The sequence below is a fragment of the Rhinatrema bivittatum genome, chromosome 15, assembly GCF_901001135.1.
Source record: "Rhinatrema bivittatum chromosome 15, aRhiBiv1.1, whole genome shotgun sequence".
In the NCBI taxonomy this organism is placed as follows: Eukaryota; Metazoa; Chordata; class Amphibia; order Gymnophiona; family Rhinatrematidae; genus Rhinatrema; species Rhinatrema bivittatum.
The window spans coordinates 15,042,955-15,063,195 of NC_042629.1; the positions used below are offsets into that span (position 1 = coordinate 15,042,955).

At 43.6% G+C, this 20,241-nt stretch overlaps 1 protein-coding gene across 6 annotated transcripts in view; it reads right to left on the reverse strand.

The window, feature by feature from the left end:
- Window positions 1-20,241, reverse strand: part of ROS1 (ROS proto-oncogene 1, receptor tyrosine kinase) — a 162,584-nt gene that overhangs the window by 117,990 nt on the left and 24,353 nt on the right. For all 6 annotated transcript variants that reach the window (XM_029578714.1, XM_029578715.1, XM_029578713.1 and 3 more), the window contains exons 14-21: window positions 19,669-19,769; window positions 18,031-18,242; window positions 16,184-16,350; window positions 15,325-15,454; window positions 12,336-12,586; window positions 10,581-10,644; window positions 8,434-8,633; window positions 3,030-3,232 (exon numbers count right to left, since the gene is read on the reverse strand). In XM_029578714.1, coding sequence (XP_029434574.1) covers window positions 3,030-3,232; window positions 8,434-8,633; window positions 10,581-10,644; window positions 12,336-12,586; window positions 15,325-15,454; window positions 16,184-16,350; window positions 18,031-18,242; window positions 19,669-19,769 — 1,328 coding nt within the window. The remainder of the gene's footprint in view (window positions 1-3,029; window positions 3,233-8,433; window positions 8,634-10,580; window positions 10,645-12,335; window positions 12,587-15,324; window positions 15,455-16,183; window positions 16,351-18,030; window positions 18,243-19,668; window positions 19,770-20,241) is intronic.

Here is a 20,241-nt window from a genome sequence, read left to right on the forward strand (position 1 = left end):
AATTCCCATACTCAACCGAACATCAGTTTCCCAACCAGGATGCCTCCAGTGAATGCAAGGAGTTCTTTATCACAGGTGCCCAATACCAAGAGGTGCAGCCTTCACTATGCCACCCAGATTCAATCACCTCTTATAGACAAACCAATGTTTTTCGCTCCTCTATTCTCAGTTGTCCAGTCCTCAGGACACCCCCAGCCAGTCAGGTTATTAGGGTATCCACAATGAGTATGCACAAGATAGGTTTGCATACAATGAAGGTAGTGACTGCAAATCTGTCTCATGCATACTCTTTGTGGATACCCTAAAAACCTGACTGGCTGGGGTGTCCCGAGGACTGGGTTGAGAGCCATTGCTCTAGAGAATGTCCAGCCGCAATACGAATGCCTATGGAAATGCACAAACAACAATTTACAGCAGTGTATTTTGGCAGAGCAGTATTGAATATTCCCTGGGCCAAAACAAAGATTTTTTGCAACTTTAGAAAATATTCAGTGGGCTAAATATCTCCAGATTAAAAAGGTTTACTAAGAAAATTAGCAAAGAAATAAAAAGGTAATCTTTTGGAAGGTAATCGTACAGAACTAAGATTATAATTTTGATTTCTATGCCCTTTGTTGTTTTTGTTAGGGGCTGATGCTCTTATACACTTTTGTACATTATTTTTTTGTAATGGATTTATTTTCAATAGATATATTTAAAACCTAAAATAAAAAGAGAAGGACCGGGGGGAGGAGTTAAGATGGCGACCGACTGAGAGGTATGTAAAGACAGCTCCGTTCCTTTTACCTCTAAAAAGCCCTTTTACCTCTAAAAACCCCGAAATGCCCCTTACAAAACGGAAGACACGGCTCCGAATGAGTGAGCCATTACCTGGAACTGGAGATTCTGTCCAGGCTACAATTCCTGCCTTCTTCGCCTCTACACCCACGCCGACTGAGCCGGGAGCGATAGCCACGAGAGACAGAGATGTGGAGCGAGCATCTCAGTCTCAGGCTGATGAAATCTCATTGAGCCCCGGTGCACCCGAGACTCCTTCCCCACCACAGCGCATGGAAAACCGCGAGATTTCGCAGGCAACCTCACGGGGGAACCTCGGCGGGCTTCGAGCCCAAGGAGAGAGAGACCCGGAGGGAACACCACAGCTGGGTATGTGTTTGCCCAGCTCGGCGCTGGAGGAGGAAGGGGTAACTGCTATCGGTACCGCAAGCACTGGTGAGTTCAGTCAATTAATCTCTTTTCTTGTAAGGCCTGAGGTCGTGACGATGGAAGCCATTTGGGACGCCCTAGCAGCAGTTGAAAACGCTGTAATAAATCTTTCCAGGATGTGTGTTGAGTCGAATAAAAATATTGTTGAAAGTGAGAAAAGAGTTATAAAACAAGAACAGAAAATTCAGGAAATTGAAGGAAAAGTCAAAACACAGGAACATTTTCAATTACATGTTATACAAAGAGAGACTGTGAATGACAAAAAGATAGAAAATCTTGAGAATGCGATTAGATGCACTAATATTAGAGTTCTGAATTTTCCTGCTATAGCCCATATAACACCCTTGGAGCTGTTTAAAAAATATCTAAATGTTGTATTGAAAATACCTTTAGAGGCACTACCTTTAGTTACTAAAGCATATTACTTACCTTCAAAAAAAGAAAAACATCAGAATCAAGAACAGCAAGTTCAACTCAATATCACAGAAGTACTGGAGCTTTCGTATGAGGACTTAGTCTCAGTAAGAGGAACTCTTTTTGTATCGTTTGCTTTTCTATCAGAAAAGAATAATGTACTGAGGCTATTTTTTCGTAATAGAACAGCAGAATTCTACGGCCAAAAACTATGGCTTTTTCCTGATATCACGAGGTCGACGCAAGAAAGAAGGAAAAATTTTATTTTGATGAGACAAGAAGCGTTGGCTTTATGTACAAGGTTTACTTTACGTTATCCATGCAAATGTGTAGTTAAGTACTTGGATTCTGTTTATGTTTTCTTTGAACTCTCACAACTTCGTTTCTTTATTGATTCTCATCAATTGAGTGCGACATAGACCGTAACAGTAGGTGCAAAATAGGAAGAATTGGTTTGGTATCGGCCACCTTATAATTACTTTTTTCATGTTAACTTTGAAGTTATTCGCTCCTTAGATTTTCTGTCCATCCCCCCACATATTGCTTAATATATTGGATGGTTAATGTATATTGTTTCTGGAATGTGTTTCTTTTCCTTTTAAATTTACATCTACATGTAACCTCTGATTGCAATCACAATGGTTTATTTGTGTAATTTGGTAAAATGCAATAAATAAAAAATTATAAAAAAATAAAAAGAGAAAAAGATTTTGTTTTCTGGAAGGTCAGATTGACTTCTTTATTGTGCCTCATTATGCCGCAGATTTCTCTGCTTCATCCATGGGCTATGATGCTATCTTGAGCTGTGGAAGCCCACGAGTACAATTTTCCACGTAATGTGGTTGAGCTGGTGCTGAATCTTCCAAAACGCAACAGATCTCATAGAGGCTAACAATAGACTTCGGTCCACATCAAAATACAAGAAGTCGGCCATAAAGGAGATTTAAAAGCATGTGATTGAAAGCATTACGACACAATGATAATTTTGACAAGAGAGGTCAGGATTTAATGTGCGTGGGGTAGGAAGGACGTTCAGTGTCAGTATGTCAGCAACCAAGGGTTCTGCAGTTGCTTGCCACCATCTTTCCTCAGCAGATGTCAGGCAGAGGAGAGTAAGCATCACGCAAACCAAGAACCCTGTTGCATTCAATTCAGTTTTCATTTCAATTAAGCTGTACAGCTGAGGTAGAGTTTACTAAGCAATCCGAAAAACAAACTTGTGAATTATATAGTTCAAGGGAAAAAACAGTTTTTGGCTTAATCTGTTCTGCTTCTTCTTTGTGCTCTGGAACATGCAGAGCTGGTGATCTGGCTGTCACCGTGTTCACTCTTAGCTTGGTAGCACATGGGTGTCTCGGCTCCTTCCTCTGCTTTGTATGACTGAGAAAAGGTCAGGAATACTACTGTACCTTTCTTGTGGATAGAGACCTAGGGACAGTAGTTCTTCACCGACAGACACAAGTTTTCTCAGTCTTCTTGCCCTTTCTTGTATATCCAGCCAGTAAATTGAACTGTTGCCCTTTTCATCTCCTCTGATCACGACGTAGAGCTTGTGGCCAATCCAGTCAGCAGCAAGGGCTTTTGGTGGCCCTGGCATGGTGCTGTACAGGAGCTGGGGACACACAGGAGGCAAGAGAGTGGTTTAGTGGTTAGAAGTAACTGTATTTCTTATCAAGTTGTTCATACGAGTTGTAAGCTGATGTCTTTCTGACATGCATTACAAGACTGGATAGAAACTTTGAATATTAATCAATAGCTTAGCATCTGTAGGGCATTGGATTTGGAATGACTGATGAAGCATACATAGCAATCTATCAAATCTACTGTACATCTGCTACCTCTGAACCCAATCTGAGGAGCCTGAAGCCTGATTTCAGTTTCTGGATCCATCAAATGAAGATCACTCCCCCAGAACAAAGGATCGGAGAGGATGGTGCTTGTCATCCACTCTACACATCCTGGGATTAGAATCCTTAGGGATTAGATTCCTTAGGGTCTTTAAACAGTTTCTAACAAAAGTAACAATGCCTAAGAGGGTCATTTTAAAGGGATTTATGCAGGTAAAGTGGTACTTTGCACCGAGATATGTCTCTAGAAAACTGCATGACTGATCTGCACATAAAATACACACAGTGTGTATTCACTTTTATGTGCACAGGGGAGAAGTGTTTCGGGGGTGTAGTCTGTGCAGATTTGGAACCACACCTACGTTTTGATTTAAAAAATATGAATGCATTTTTCTAAAGGATTTACATGCCTAATACTGGGTTTCACATGCATAAATGGACTTCATATGCTTAAGCGGGCTTTTGAACATTGCAACTTTCAAGTGTGTAACTGCTTTGAAAATTCACTCCATATAGCTGAATCGTCAAAAGGTTTTACACATGCAAATCGACTTTTGAAAACTGCTGCTATATGTGCTACTTTTCAGATGAATTTTCAAAGGAGTCACACACATAAATGTAACAGACTATCATAGCAATTTTAAAAAGCCATTTATGTGCATAAAGGGGCGGATTTTAAGAGCCCTGCTCGCGTAAATCCGCCCGGATTTACGCGAGCAGGGCCCTGCGCGCCGGTAAGCCTATTTTACATAGGCCTACCGGCGCGCGCAGACCCCGGGACTCGCGTACGTCCCGGGGTTTTCGGAGGGGGGCGTGTCGGGGGCGTGTCGGGGGGCGGGCCCGGTCGTCGCGGCGTTTCGGGGGCGTGTCGGGAGCGTTTTGGGGGCGGGTACGGGGGCGTGGCTACGGCCCGGGGCGGTCCGGGGGCGTGGCTGCGCCCTCCGTACCCGCCCCCAGGTCGCGGCCCGGCGCGCAGGAGGCCCGCTGGCGCGCGGGGATTTACGTCTCCCTCCGGGAGGCGTAAATCCCCCGACAAAGGTAAGGGGATGGTTTAGACAGGGCCGGGCGGGTGGGTTAGGTAGGGGAAGGGAGGGGAAGGTGAGGGGAGGGCAAAGGAAAGTTCCCTCCGAGGCCGCTCCGATTTCGGAGCGGCCTTGGAGGGAACGGGTTAGGCAGCGCGGCTCGGCGCGCGCCGGCTATACAAAATCAATAGCCTTGCGCGCGCCGATCCAGGGATTTTAGTGGATACGCGCGGCTCCGCGCGTATCTACTAAAATCCAGCGTACTTTTGCTTGAGTCTGATGCGCAAGCAAAAGTAGGCTGATCGCGCTTCTTTTAAAATCTACCCCAAAGTGCACTTACACATTAATGTGATACGGACAATTCAATGACATCTATTCTAGCATTTTGAAAAGCCCACTTACATGGGGTGAAGTGCATTTTAAGTGTGGAAATGCTTTTTCAAATCAGGCCCTTTATGCGTGTAATTCCTTTGGAGATTATGGGGTAGATTTTAAAAGAAGCGCGATCAGCCTACTTTTGCTTGTGCATCAGACTCAAGCAAAAGTACGCTGGATTTTAGTAGATACGCGCGGAGCCGCGCGTATCCACTAAAATCCTGGATCGGCGCGCGCAAGGCTATCGATTTTGTATAGCCTGCGCGCGCCGAGCCGCGCTGCCTCCCCCCGTTCCCTCCAAGGCCGCTCCAAAATCGGAGCGGCCTCGGAGGGAACTTTCCTTTGCCCTCCCCTCACCTTACCCTCCCTTCCCCTACGTAACCCACCCACCCGGCCCTGTCTACACAAAGGTAAGGGGGTTACCTTTGTCGGGGGATTTACGCCTCCCGGAGGGAGACGTAAATCCCCGCGCGCCAGCGGGCCTGCTGCGCGCCGGGCTGCGACCTGGGGGCGGGTACGGAGGGCGCGGCCACGCCCCCGGGCCGTAGCCACGCCCCGTACCCGCCCCCAAAACGCTGCCGACACGCCCCCGGAACGCCGCGACGACCGGGCCCGCCCCCCGACACGCCCCCCTCCGAGAACCCCGGGACTTACGCGAGTCCCGGGGCTCTGCGCGCGCCGGGAGGCCTATGTAAAATAGGCTTCCCGGCGCGCAGGGCCCTGCTCGCGTAAATCCGCCCGGTTTTGGGCGGATTTACGCGAGCAGGGCTCTGAAAATCCGCCCCTATGTCCTTTGAGCGCAAAATTCTTTCTGTAAAACTATGTGCGCCAAAGAGCAGGTGACGTTGTGAGCATGTAGTTTTGCTGGGATCATTTTTAAAGGAGACTTATATACACGAGTTTACTTTGAAAACACAAAATTGCCCCAAGTGACTATCTAGCTATTCATTAGAACAGCGGTTCTCAACCGGTGTGTCGCCAAGCACCGGCTGCTGTGTCGCGTGCTCCCGGCCTCTCCCGCTGCTCTTTCTTCCCTGCTGCCGTTGCCGCTGGGCTATCAGAACGTTCAAGCCCAGCGGGAACGGCAGCGGCGCTAAATGAAGCTGTGACACTTGTGGCTGGGCCTTTTCTTCTTCCCGCACTTGCCCCCCCCCCCCCCCCCCCGTGACCCGGAACAGGAAGTGATACGCGGTGCGCGGGAAGAAGAAAGAGCCAGCCTGTGCCGCGTGATAAAGTAGCAGCGGCAGCAGCAGCATCATCGCCCCCGGGCAATCGAAGCAGCCGGTAATCAAGAAAGGAGAGAGCAGCAGGAGCCTCCCGCGGCCGATGGGATTCTACTTTCTTGGCTTGCGGGGGTTGGAGGAGGAGGCTGCTGCAGCTAACATTTGTGCTCGGGGAGGGGCGGGGAAGAGGAAGTGAGTGAGAAAGAAGCAGCCAGCCTGCGTGTGATTGAGAGCATGTGTGTGAGTGAGAGAAACTGGTCAGAGAGCTGATGTGTGTTTTTATGTGAGAGACAATGAAAGTGACTGCTCAAGGAGATGACTGATGTGTATGTGAGAGTGTGAGACATTAGTCAGGGAGGTGACTGATGTGTGTGTGTGAGAGAGAGAAAAAGCATTGAAGTGAGAAATCTGGGTATGTGAGAAAGCATGGACGTAAGAAGCCTGCTGTTGGGGGAGGGGTGTGTGTGTGTGTGTGAAAAAAAGCATGGGAGTGAGAAGCCAGATTATGTGAGAGAAAGAGCATGGGAGTGGGAAGCCTGTGTGTGTGTGCATGTATGAGAGAGAGACTGGTTGGTAAGGTGACGGAGTGTGAGAGAAAGAGACTGGTGTGTGTGAATATGAGAGAAAGAATGTGATTTAGGGAATGAGAAGCCTGTGCAGTGGAGAGCGAGCATGGAAATGAGAGAGAAACTGGTGTGTATGTATGTGTGTGTGTATGTATGTGTGTGTAACAGAGAGAAAGTGATTATGGGAATGAGAAGCCTGTGCATGTGAAGAGAGTGAGCATGGGAGTGAGAAACCTGGGTGTGTGTGAGACACAGCATGTGAGGGAGAAGCCTGTATATGTAAGCAGAAAATGGAAGTGGGAAGCCTGTGTGTGTATGCATGAGAGAGATCAGGTGACTGGTGTGTGTGTGTGTGTGTGTGTGTGTGTGAGAAAGAAAGTGATTATTGGAATGAGAAACCTGTGCATGTGAAGAGTGAGCATGAGAGTGAGAAACCTGGGTGTGTGTGAGACACAGCATGGGAGTGAGAAGCCTGTATATCTGAAAGAACATGGGAGTGGGAAGCCTGTGTGTGTGTATGCATGAGAGAGATCAGGTGACTGGTGTGTGTGTGTGTGTGTGTGTGAGAGAGAGAAAGAAAGTGATTATGGGAATGAGAAGCCTGTGCATGTGGAGAGAACAAGCATGGGAGTGAGAGACTGGTGAGTGTGTGTGAGACAGAGAAAATGATTATGAGAGTGAAAAGCCCGTATATGTAAGTAGAACACGGGAGTGGGAAGCCTGTGTGTGTGTATGGCATGAGAGAAACTGTTCAGGAAGGTGACTGGTGTGTGTGTCAAAGACTGGGAGATGATTAGTGTGTGAGAGACAGAAACTGGTCATGGGGGCATGACTGGTATGGTGTGTGTGTGTGAGAGACATGGGCATTAAGGAAGAGGACCATGAGTATAGAGCTTAGCCTCTACTGCTGCTTCTGCTGTGTGTTACGGCCTGCATGGAAGAGGAGTAGGAGAGCTGCTGGAGGGGGTAAGTAAAGGTGGCTTTTTAAGTTTATTTTTCTTGATTGACTGCCATTTTAGTTATTTAATATTATGTGATGTGTCTGCTTTTTTTGAAATATTTTATTGGTGTTTGGAGAATTTTTTAATAGTTTTTATGAGTTTTTAATTGTTGGATGTTATTCTGTTCATAGCTGTTTAGAAACATTTATTCTGCTTATTAGTATAGTTATATAATTATTTCTGTGTGGGGATCTATAGCTGCTTGCTAGTTCTGTTTTCCTAATAAGAGGTGTATTGGTTTTTAGGGCCTGATTTAATATTTATAGTGTTGCCTTTTCATAGATAGGGTTGCTCCTGTTTGAGTGTATTCCATAATACAGGTATAACTGTGTGCGGATTAGTTTATGTGCATTACTACAGATCCTGGGAGTATATTAGGTCGGTTCTGTGTCTACCGAGATAAGATATTTTACTAGTATGTAAGCGTTTTATCAGTCTTATTTGTTGTGTTTTCTCAAGAGGACATGCATTGGTGGTAAACTGCTGTCTTTTCATAAGTAGGGCTATTGAGCCTGGAAGTAGAAGGAGTTTGAGTTGCTGTTACTGAGATGACACCAGAACCAGAATATCTTTTTTGTAGGGTGAGTTGTATGGGGAATGTCATAATTCTGCTTTACATCCATTATTGTGGGTCAGGGGGGTTCCCGTGGATGCAAACTGTACTTTTACATCTAGCCCCGTGATGATCATGGGTCAGTGTGTCACGCATGTGAGAACCATCTGTCAGGTGTGTCCCGACAGAAAAAAGGTTGAGAACCACTGTATTAGAAAATAACTACCTGCAGTTTCTTGCTAGAGTCTATTGGGGCACTCAGAATGAAGGTGTCTGTCAGGCAGTACACAAGCTTCAGGAGTTTTATGTACGCAGTCCCAATAACAGATGCCAGAGACAAGGTCTGGAGAACTCGCTGGGTATCCACATCCAGAAGAGACACTTGCCCATCTCCTACAACCCATGCATACGGTACTGGCTCGGACTCTGTGAAGAAAACAAAAGGGCGAGGAAAGGGAGAATTCAAGTAACAAAAGTGGATTTGTTGGGGAAAGCAAAGCCAGTGGTGGCAGTCATTGTTAAATGCAGCATCACCTTCTACCTTGTGCACCTGCACTGGAACGTCAAGTAGAAAAATCAAATGAAATACTTTGCTTTACAGACAGAAAAACAGCAGGTCTGTAAGCCTTGCAGCGAACAGACGATGATCCGCAGGGGCTCAACCATGGACTGTAATCTAAGGGGAAATATTAGGCCCTACCATGGTTTGCAATGTGAGACTTCCAACATAAAGAGGCTGAAAATATATTGTTTTCTTTGTTTAGGAGAGAGTGGCATTAAAATAAAGTGGGATAGCCACATCACTATTACCTCGCCATCTGTTTACTGCCTGCTAGAATAGCTTTATGGATGGTTTGTTTGACTTCCATGGTAAGAATAGTGTGTGAACTTCTAAAGGTTATGTAAGGCTCTCAGAACTAGGCTTCAGAATAATTGGGAAAAGTAAATATTAAACTAAATATGTTTAGAATAAAGACTTATTGATTTCTGTCTGGGACCAGCAAAGTATAGTCAGATCAAGTCCTGGAGTGCCAAAGCAGTTTTAAATCTTCCACTGCTGGAAATTTTTTAAAGTTCATCTTAACATTTTCTTTCTGACACGTTAAAATAAACAACTGAGTAGTGATTTATGTTCATGAACACACACAGACTTTCTAAGCCTCCACTAGAAAAATATAAGCAAGTTTTCTGATGCTGCTGTCCAGCAGTGACGCCTGACGCCTGGCAGGGACTCGCAAACGTCCCCTGGAAGATGAGAAGATGCGAGGAGCCAGCAAAAGCAGGGCTGTTCAGCCAGGGGAGGCTTTCAGTCTTGTAGACCTGGCTATCTTGAGGAGTGCCTACAAGTTAAATCCCTCTGGGCTCTCGTTTGCCTGCCCCAGATGCCTGCCTGAGCGCTAATGGATCTCTTCTCTTGCGCCCGTTATTGTTCTAGGACCGTGAGCCTTCTACAGGTACTTCCAGCACCCTTCCACCCGTGTACACGTGATCCGCTCTTTAACCCTATCTCTGCAAATGACCTATCTTCTTGTTCTTTGTTTGGAGAAGAAGAATGAAACCCTTGCCTGGATAGTGTAACTATCAATTTGACTCAACTGTGACTGTAAGTCCTTCGATCAATATTACTGTAACTGATTCAGATCTTATTGTACTCTGACTTCAGGCCATTTTTGGTAAAAAAAAAAAAAAAACCCAACAAAAAACGTGTAATATGAAATGTTTATAAATAAATAATGCAGAAAAGCATTTCTTGGTGATAAGGAGTCGGTGCCTGGAACCACCTCCAGGATTCAAGAAGACATGGGACCAGAGAGAAGAGAAGAGAGAGCTGTGAAGAAGGGAGGGTGAAGCTGGAGATGACGTAGAATTGGCAGGAGAATGAGCAGATACTAGTCTGGGGTGATTATTTGCCATCAGGCTCATGGGACAAGGCAACAATGCCATTTGCAAATTTTGCAAGAGAATTCCAGATTGCCACATTTGGAGCCAGACATTTTTTTCATGGTAATCAAAACAACAATATAATGACTTGAAATTTTTTTTTTAACATAAAAAGAGCAATTTCTATCAGTGAATTAATGTTGGCTTTTTATTTTAGGAAATATTTAAAACATTTTTTTTTTCAGAGAACAGGCTTGCTCCAAATTGAATGACCTTTCTGAGCTGGTTTGTGTTTGGGCTGTGGGGACGCTCTGTGACTCTGCCCTGGAAGCATCTGATCCTGTTTCACTCATCAGCATCTGGACAAGACAAGTCACAAAGCAGCACTACAAATTCACTGTAAATTGGTCACCACGGGTTCCTGATGGAAGCGCTGCAAGGATAACTGGAATTAGCCTGCCTGCTTTCAAGTCTGTGTGTAAATTCACTGACCTTGCCCCCGTTCCACTTTCACAGTCGTCCGCAGTCCTGTGCCGGCACCGGTAAAACCTGCCACCTTAGTAAACAAAGTATATTAGACTGCCAGTGTGCACAGCATTGCAGAAAAGAAATCACAGCATTACAATTCAGCTTGGAAATTTGGTTTAAATTTGTCTAACTGGTTATCATTTACCTCTGCTTCAGCAGATGACTGCGTTCATGTGTAATGTGCTCGTGTTTTATTTAAACCTTTGCCTCCTAGTGTCTGCTTATTGGTGGCTTGGTCTGTGTGTTGGGTGTGTTACACCATGCTTCTGTTGTGCAAAATCGTGCACTCATGCTAGCGCACAGCGATTGGATGCACATTGTGCATGCACTAGGCTAACGCCTAATGCAATAAGCATTAGCACATCTGAAACGCATGTCCAAACTCACACGTGTCAATGCCATGTAGATGAGGCAATTAGCTATTACCCTGATGCAAAAAATTGCTGTACACCTGACACACACTTTTTAACACGGCAAATTTAATGCCAGCCCTGGAGCTGGCACTAAGTCTTGCTGCGCGTTAAGGGTTCACTTAAAAAATACAAAAAAATCCTGCTCTCTGTGGGTCCTCCTACTTTTAGTATCATCACAATACTAAGTAGGAGGAACCACAGAAAGCAGCAACATGAAAAAAAAAAGGTCTTCATGGAGGCCAGCTTAGCAAAACAGAGCCTCAGTTTACCAGCATCCATTTTCCTAACCCGTGGCTGTGCACACAACCACTTTTCCTGGGCGCCTGATGCCAAGAATGCATTAGGGACACACAATTGTTCCCTAGTGCGTCCTTTTTGGCGTGCCACCTTATTACCATAATTACCATACTGCAATGGGTGCCCAGGAGACATGGCTGTGCACGTGTTAAAAAAAACAGGTGCCCACTTTGGACGCATGTTTTTACGCTCGGCTTATTGCATCGGCCCCTATGAATCTGAAGTAGGGTCTCTCCCTTCCACTTTGTGCAGGCTTTCAAAAGGTAGAACCTTTCAACTTTAGTCTAATAAGTAGCACCCTCGCTCAATGAAATCCCACTAACCTTGTCGATTTTAACCCAAGACTTGTATTTTGTCTGTGTCTTGACTAGATTGTAAGCTCTGCAGTGTAGGAACTGTCTTATATGTGTTTCTGTATAGTTTTGCCTACATCTGGTAGTGCTATATGAATGAGAAATAGTAGTAGTATTACGACTTCACCTTGAAGAGCTTGAAATATGAATGACAGCATTAGGGGGCATACAAGTGAATTTTCAAAGCAGCAATTTCGAAAAGCCATTTTCCCATGTTGAGTGCATTTAACACAGGTAAAACCTATTGACAATTGAATGGCATACATTGTAGCATATGTTAAACCCATTTTTAAGCGTGATAAATATCAATGATTTTCCTAAGGTGACGTAGTGTGTGGCACATGCGACATTCAACATTTGGTCTCAAGGTTTCTTAGATTGCTCTCTGGTCAATAGGCTACACAGTCAAGTTCATTATTGGTTGTTCTCTCACTGAATGTTTATATAAAATGTAGGATTTTCTTCCGTATCACTTCTCTCTTTCAGGCAGTAACAAATTTATCATTAAGCATTTTTTTGATCATGCCTGAAATTTTAATTCCTGAGCAAATGTATTTCAGATACCAATTTTCTCCTGTTTTTGGTGTTAATTTGGAAACATTATTCAGCGCCGGCAGACATGCAACCCCTCCCAAGCGTTTTCCTCTATCTAATACCTGGAAACAGTAGATCCTCCCCAGTTCTGCTTTCGCCAGCGTGTAGCTAGTAGCATTTCCTGGCAGTACAGCTGTGCTGCCTCCCTGGATATCCACAGCTTCCTGGGAACAATTCTCCTCCGCGTAAAATACTTTGTAGCCTTGCAAGACTCCATTGGTGTAACGAGGACGATCCCATCTGAACTCTATTTCCAAGAGGACGTCGCTTAAGAGTCTGGCAAACGTCCTCGGGTTTTCAGGGACTGAGGGCACTGGGAACAGAGGAGAATTTCTGTACAAAGCATAAGCTTCTCAGGAAGAAGAAAAATGTGCAGCGAGCATTGGCTCCCTCTGCTACTGGAGTCTCTCTTAGAACAGCAAAAACACGCTCAACTGCACTTGAAAATGATTATTGTAAAATGGTATTGTTATAATTTCAAAGAGAGTTATTACTTGAATTATATTAAATTCTAAGTGATTTCCAAACCTACATTAAGTAACATGAACTCCCTTGTCTGTGACTGGCAGCGGTGGGTGCCTTTCCTCAGCAGCATCCCAGCTTTATGGTACCATTGGATCTAAACATTGTAAAATAGCTTTAAAAATTAAAGATGGAAAATATATTTTTATAATTTCAGGATGTGCTTGTGTTTGGAAACAAACTCAGAAATTTCCTGTTTCTTTTCATTTTGAAAACTGGACCAAAGAAATAGAACAAGATTGAGTCTGTTTTCTTTTCCTGTCAATTGTTTTCAAATCTCAGTCCCCTCTCCACCTCCCTTCCAAGTATCTTACCCCGTTTGTCAGCTCCAAATGAGTCAGGAGCAATCTCGACTCAGTCATGCCCTGCTCGCTGCCATTTTGAAAAATGGCGTCGGTGAGCTGAGGCGGGCTTCATGTTACCCCCAAGAAAGTCAAGTACCTGACTGCCAAAGTCATTGCTTTAGGGGAGCTATTAACAAAAGTTAAACTCCAGGCTACTTGGTGGATGCATATTACACTGAGACATCAGTAAACCAGGAGCTGCATGGACATTTATGAAAGCTAGGATCCTTCTTTGATACAGAAATGGGCTCATCATTATGAGGTAAAATTTCAAAGCGGCGCACATGAATGCACCAATTGTATAATATGCACGAGTCGCCGTGTACATGTTATAAAACCGGCTGCCTGCACGCACATGTGCGCCCGATTTTATATTGACACATGCATGTGTGTGTGGGAGCCAACTTTCATGTGCAAGGGGGGGGGGGGGGTTAATAAGCGATCAGGCCTTTCCCCAGTTCCCTCCCAGTCTGCACCTAGGGAACTTCCCTAAACCCCAACCTATCCTTCTTCCCTTATCCCCTAAACCCCTCCTACCTACTCTTTTTTTTTTTTTAATTTATAGTTTATTGAGATTTCTTCATCATTTTTACCTACTCTAACATTTTTTTGTTGTAAAACTTACTTGCTCCCAGGAGCTGAAGTAAATTCCATCCTACGTGCACTTCACCGGCCCCGGCCCTCCCCTTTTTAAAAGCCCAGCCCTTCCGCGCATACCAGGAGATATGCACGTGACTGGGCTGCTCTGAAAATGCGCTCGGCAAACACATGGCCCGGCCACGCGCATATCTTCCAGTATTGGCACGCGCCAGGGATTTAAAATCCCCCTGTATGGCTATGTTCCTTATGTGAATTTGTGTATGTTAAGTACATCATTAAAACATCAATGTTTCCTCCCCCTCCCCCATAGGAAACCATAGAAACTAACCAATAACGAGATAACTTAAAAAAAAAGCTTCATGTCAACCATTGACAGGGTTCCCTGGTATCATAATGTACATTGACCTCCCTGGGACTTCAATTTATCTGAACTGACCTCTTCCCTATTGGAAATAAAATGTAGGGGGCAGGGGATCCTAATTGTGCAGAGCAGTGAGGGCACATTTAAAATGTGAGCTGGGGAGTTACTGGGGGGCTCAGTTTTCTAGCACAAATTTGAATGAAATAGGATGAATAGAATAACGCTGGGGGTAGGGGCAGACAGACACAAACAATTGATGGGGATGGGGTGGGTAGACAGACAGACAGACACAAAGACAAGCTGAAGGCCAGTTTCTCTATAGGAAACTAGACTAAAAAGCTGATGACATCTTCAGTGATGTCACTTCCTGTTTCACTGTTTGGATGGTATAAAGGGAGGCAGAGAGGATTCTGTTAACAGTAGATCCTTGTTGAAAGCACAGACAGAAATAGCAGAGATCGGAATGCATTTCATGTGTTTTCATTAGACTTCCAGAAAAAAAAGAACTTCAGTCCCAATCTGTTCTTTTCCTTTCATTTCTTGGCCTTCTCTCTTGTAGTGGAATCGGGGAGCCTAAGTTTTAGTCCAGCAATGCAGCCCCCATAATCTATTTCAAATAGCAGCAGGGCATCATTATTTCATTGTCAGCCTGGAACAAAACATTAGTACTGACGTAGCTGGACTCACATCCATGCCCTCATGCTTTTTCTCTGGAAAGCCAAAGTTGCATAGATGGCTAACACGGCACAGACCTGCTCTTCTCTTAAGTAGGATACAGGCAGTCAGGTTTCTATTTCTCAGATTACCTAGGGGTTTTGTAACACTGCTGTGCCTGGGAAATTATAATACCATACAGTTCCAGAGCAATAGCAGTGGGTCCACATTGATCCAAAAGTCAACCATTGAAGCTCAAGTAGATTAAAAATATACAGTAAGCAACTAGTGCCTGGTTGCTAACTTGCTGGGGGAAATGGGGGTTATACCATAATAGAAAATAATTTGTTTGGTTCCAAGTGTCTATCCCTCACATGGTTGGGATGTATAAAATTGAGAAGTTGATCTAGACAACCTTTCCCAATGCATATAACTCCCCTCTACAAAGTGTAAATATACTAAGAGTCACATTTGCATGGGAAAACTTCTCCTTCATTTCACAAACATTGTTCTGTATAGCCCAGACTGGGTAGAACATGTTTATCAGCATTTCATTAAATGTTGACTTACCAGCTTCTGGAGAGCGAAGAATTAATTGTGTTTCGGCAGCAGATCTCCAGTATGTATGCGGCTGAACTTTAATGTCAAACTCTGAGAAAGGATGCAGCCCACTCACACAGTAAGTGTGTGTGTCAAGGTCCTAGTAACACACAAATCAGTTATTTCACAAAGCAAGACAAACCCAAGCAGACAATTACAAATATCTACAAAGAAAAATACAGTACTTGTTGATTTTATGTAAACAAGGAAATATATAAGAAAGCACACAAAAAGGTTATTTTAAATATAACTAATTTTGCATACTTATTTATGCAGCTCCAAATTGATTATTGTCACCATTAATTATTGGAAGTCAGGAGAAATCCAGTGATTGTAGTAGAAATATTATACATATATTTAGGAATATTTTATGTCTTATTCTGCATTTATATTTTTCTTATCCCTGAGAATAAACTGGGCTCTGGAACTTATTTAGCTTGTGATGTATGAATGCTTGCTCATTTCAGAAGCTAAAATAACTTGGCATGGGGCATGTCATAAAGAACTATTTTGCATAGCTGATGCCTATTGGCCAGTGCAAACAGTGCAGCTGTCAGCTTCTGATTCTCAGATGAAAGGGGGAAAAGTTAAACGTTTATGGCAGAAAGAATAAGGATACGTAGTTAAGATCTGCAGTGGGTCGCATATCTCTGGTCTTCAAATGGGATTGCTTTATCAGTCTCCTGTTCCCTTGAGGAGAAGTGATGCTTGCTCAGGCAGACAGAGGACCCTATTCCCATATCCAAGAGTTCTTGTCTGGTAAGGAAACACTGGGTTTCAGCACCGCTAGGACAGAAGGCCGCAGAGCTTCTATCGTGGAGCCACCTACCTTAACTACAGACAGAGCGTTGGACTTGAACAGATAGAAAACCGTTCCATAGTTAACATTCGCAGGCTTTTCCCAGTTAATACAAAACTCAGAAGAGTTTCCAGTGATGACAAAGGAGAATTCTGCAAGAGGGTGAGGCATGACTTCGGGTTTTGTGACAAAGCCAGCTAAAAAAACAAAGCAAAACAAATGTCATCAAGGTGCCTTGCAGAGTCCTTTCCTTCTAGAATAAGCTGAGTGGCTGGGACACTTTGGACTCATGTAAGGGATTTTTAAAATGTGTTTCTTTATGCTAGCTCTCATCCCTTAAACATTCTGGGATTCAACAACATCTACTAAATTTTAGCTGACATTGAACGGGGACTATTCTACTTCTGATTCTATCCACTGCAGAATCATATTGCAATTTCACTGGGCAGGGACTGAAAAAGCAAAGAAGTCATTTTATCTAACAATTAGCTGAAAACAGCTCAAAAGTCTAATGTTTTATACAGACTTTTCTAGCAGCTGCATGGCGCTTTCAGAACACAGAATATCTAAGCAGGTGGCATCCACATTTTACACCTTTGAAACATAACATGGTAATTTATCATAGATTTGCAATTTTTGAAATTTAATGTGGACAAGTGCAAGGTGATGCATATAGGGAAAAATAACCCTTGCTGTAGTTACACAATGTTAGGTTCCATATTAGGAGCTACCACCCAGGAAAGAGATCTAGGCATCATAGTGGATAACACATTGAAATTGTCGGCTCAGTGTGCTGCAGCAGTCAAAAAAGCAAATAGAATGTTAGGAATTATTAGGAAGGGAATGGTTAATAGAACGGAAAATGTCATAATGCCTCTGTATCGCTCCATGGTGAGACCACACCTTGAATACTGTGTACAATTCTGGTCGCCGCATCTCAAAAAAAGATATAGTTATGATGGAGAAGGTACAGAGAAGAGAAACCAAAATGATAAAGGGGATGGAACAGCTTCCCTATGAGGAAAGGCTGAAGAGGTTAGGGCTGTTCAGCTTGGAGAAGAGACGGCTGAGGGGGGATATGATAGAGGTGTTTAAGATCATGAGAGGTTATTTACACTTTCGAATAATAGAAGGACTAGGGGGCACTCCATGAAGTTAGCAAGTAGCACATTTAAGACTAATTGGAGAAAATTCTTTTCACTCAACGCACAATAAAGCTCTGGAATTTGTTGCCAGAGGATGTGGTTAGTGCAGTTAGAGTAGCTGGGTTTAAAAAAGGATTGGATAAGTTCTTGGAGGAGAAGTCCATTACCTGCTATTAATTAAGTTGACTTAGAAAATAGCCACTGCTATTACTAGCAACAGTAACATGGAATAGACTTAGTTTTTGGGTACTTGCCAGGTTCTTGTGGCCTGGATTGGCCACTGTTGGAAACAGGATGCTGGGCTTGATGGATCCTTGGTCTGACCCAGTATGGCAATTTCTTATGTTCTTATGTTCTTAAAGTTAACCTGGATACTCAGCCACAGTTAACTGCCTAAAATTATGACTGAATACCTGGTTAAATCTAACAGCATAAAGTTTGTGCAATTAGATGAAAGACAGCCACTTGTGTGGCTGCAAATAAATTTAGCCGCTTTAGTGCGGATTATCATATTAACCAGATAAATCTGAAAGCCCTGCTATGGGCTTGCCCCATCCCAGTCCATTTTCTGTCCTGCTAAATTTGTGTGCACAGCGATTTTGTGTGGACAGGGGTTAGCTGGACTAAGAGGGGGGACAAGGGGGGGATTTTGATCCATTAGATTTATGTTGTTTAATGGTGATTTTAAGAAAATAAACTTTTTGAATATCAATCCCAGTGGAATCTACTAACCAGGCAAAGGTCTGGGTTTCACCACTGTAAATGTGATAATGTTTGTTCCTGTGGCTACCACGACTGACTGCGAACGTCCCAGTTCCACACTGTGAATAGAATCAGTTTCACTAATCCAAGCCAGCCTAGCACTGTAATACTGAAGCTCGTGGTAGGAGGCCTCCACTGAATCCACAGAGAAGATCTTGAAAGAAGAGCTTGTTTTGCAATACCTGTAAAGAAGCAGAAGATATGAGTCTCCAAGGAATTCACAAGGATTTTGGAAAGTCTACAATTACGTTCGTTCACTAGGGCATAGAGCACTGGCCAGAATGTATAGTGAGCATTATAAAGCAAACATGTTCTGTAGCACGTATGCAATAGATTACAGTCTTTCTGTTTGCGTGCCGATCAAGGCAGATGAGGCGGTTACATGCAAGAACATCAGCGCAAACAGCCATCCAGACACCACAACAGGAATCTACAAAGGGCTACTGGTGTGTGACAGGCTACACCCTTTCCCTTCCTCACAAGCACTCTCCGTCCACATCGGGAAACACGGCAAAGAGAGGGTGATATTGCTGATGCTACAAGGAAAGTTTGTTGTAGCACACACGATGACTTTGAGACTTTTGTGAACTCTAAATTATAAAAAGAAATTCTACACAGACTCTAAGGCTTAGATTTATCATTTTGTAATAAATATAGCAAAAATAGTGCCCGTGATAAAAAAGGGGTGTGGTTAGGGTAATTTTCTATTTTATTGCACCTGTGCTATTTCCACATTGCCTGCTGCATAACTGACTGGACAGCTTTTATCATGTTTTGAGAGGGTGAGCGCCTCTATAGAGGCTCACCAAAAAGCTAACCATTTATACCACTGTAAGAGGGGGCACTAGTAACTCGGGATGTGGTTTGTGGGGGGGGGGGGATGAGTTGGGTTTTAGGGGGCAGTTTTACATGCACAGTCATGCGTACAAACAGCACGGTTACCGTCAGTGAAGACTTAATGTAATTTGGAGTGATGTAAAGTGAAAGAAGAGTAGATGCAGGAGTGCATCAAGCAAGCCAGAGAGAGCACGGTACAAATCTACTCTTCTTTCACTTTACTCCAAATCACATTAACTCTTCACTGACGGTAACTGTGCTGTTCGTATGCAAGACTGTACATGTAAAATGGCCCCCCAAAACTCAACTCACCCCTAGTTCATAATGCTCCCTCTTACAGTGGTATAAAAATTTCAGATATAAGTGAGCCTCCTCAGAGGCTCTCTCTCTCTCTCCCCTCCCCCACTACAATTCGCAATAAAAACGTTTTTGGCCAAGAACACACAGCTAATTCAGGCACAAGAAAAGGCGTAGTTATTTCTGGCATTAAGACCTGCATTGCTCTGCATTACTCTATCACACACCATGCTAATTGACCCTCATTTCCATTTACTCTGTCCTAACTTCTCCCAAATCCCTCCCACTTGAATACAAATGAAAAATTTGTATTTGCAATTTGTGATGTGGTATTTATCGCATGCGTTAGGGCGATAACACCCTAATGCATTTTGATAAGTGACCCTGTATGATTATTAAGGACCTTTATCATTTTTAAAGCAACCAGAAAATTAAGGAAGGTGTTGTACTAAAAATACATAGTGTTCACGTTACCTATTTTTACACAGTTCGGCTTGGTATATTTCAGTTCTAGAACTCTCTTGGACCATCCAATAAAGCATCGTGTCCTCAAGGTTCACAGACAACCCTTTTATCTAAAGGCGAGAGGACAACAGGCACAGTCAGAGAATGCTTTACACAGAGGTCTCTCCCCACCAAAAAAAATACTAGGGATACACCTCAGTGGAATGGAGTCCAGTATCCTGCCTTGAATCATCCCAAATATGCGAGACGAAGCAATTGTGAATTATTCAATTACTACCCATGCAAGCATTTGCACAGTTACCAGAATGAAATGATTATGATATAAGACTACTCTGATTCTACCAGATGTTCTATGCACAGACACTGCATTCTGGAAACATTAGATTAATTAGGGGTGTACAAGATAAGTGACACATGACTTTATTTAACATAATAGAAAGGGCCACTGAAAGGTCAGACTTAATGTGACAAAGACACAGCACTCTGAAGATACCACCTCTGGATGGTTCAGTGTCATATTTGTCAGTAATTAGTCTCCCACAGCATCTTACAATTTGTTGTCACGCTGCCCAAATTGCGAAT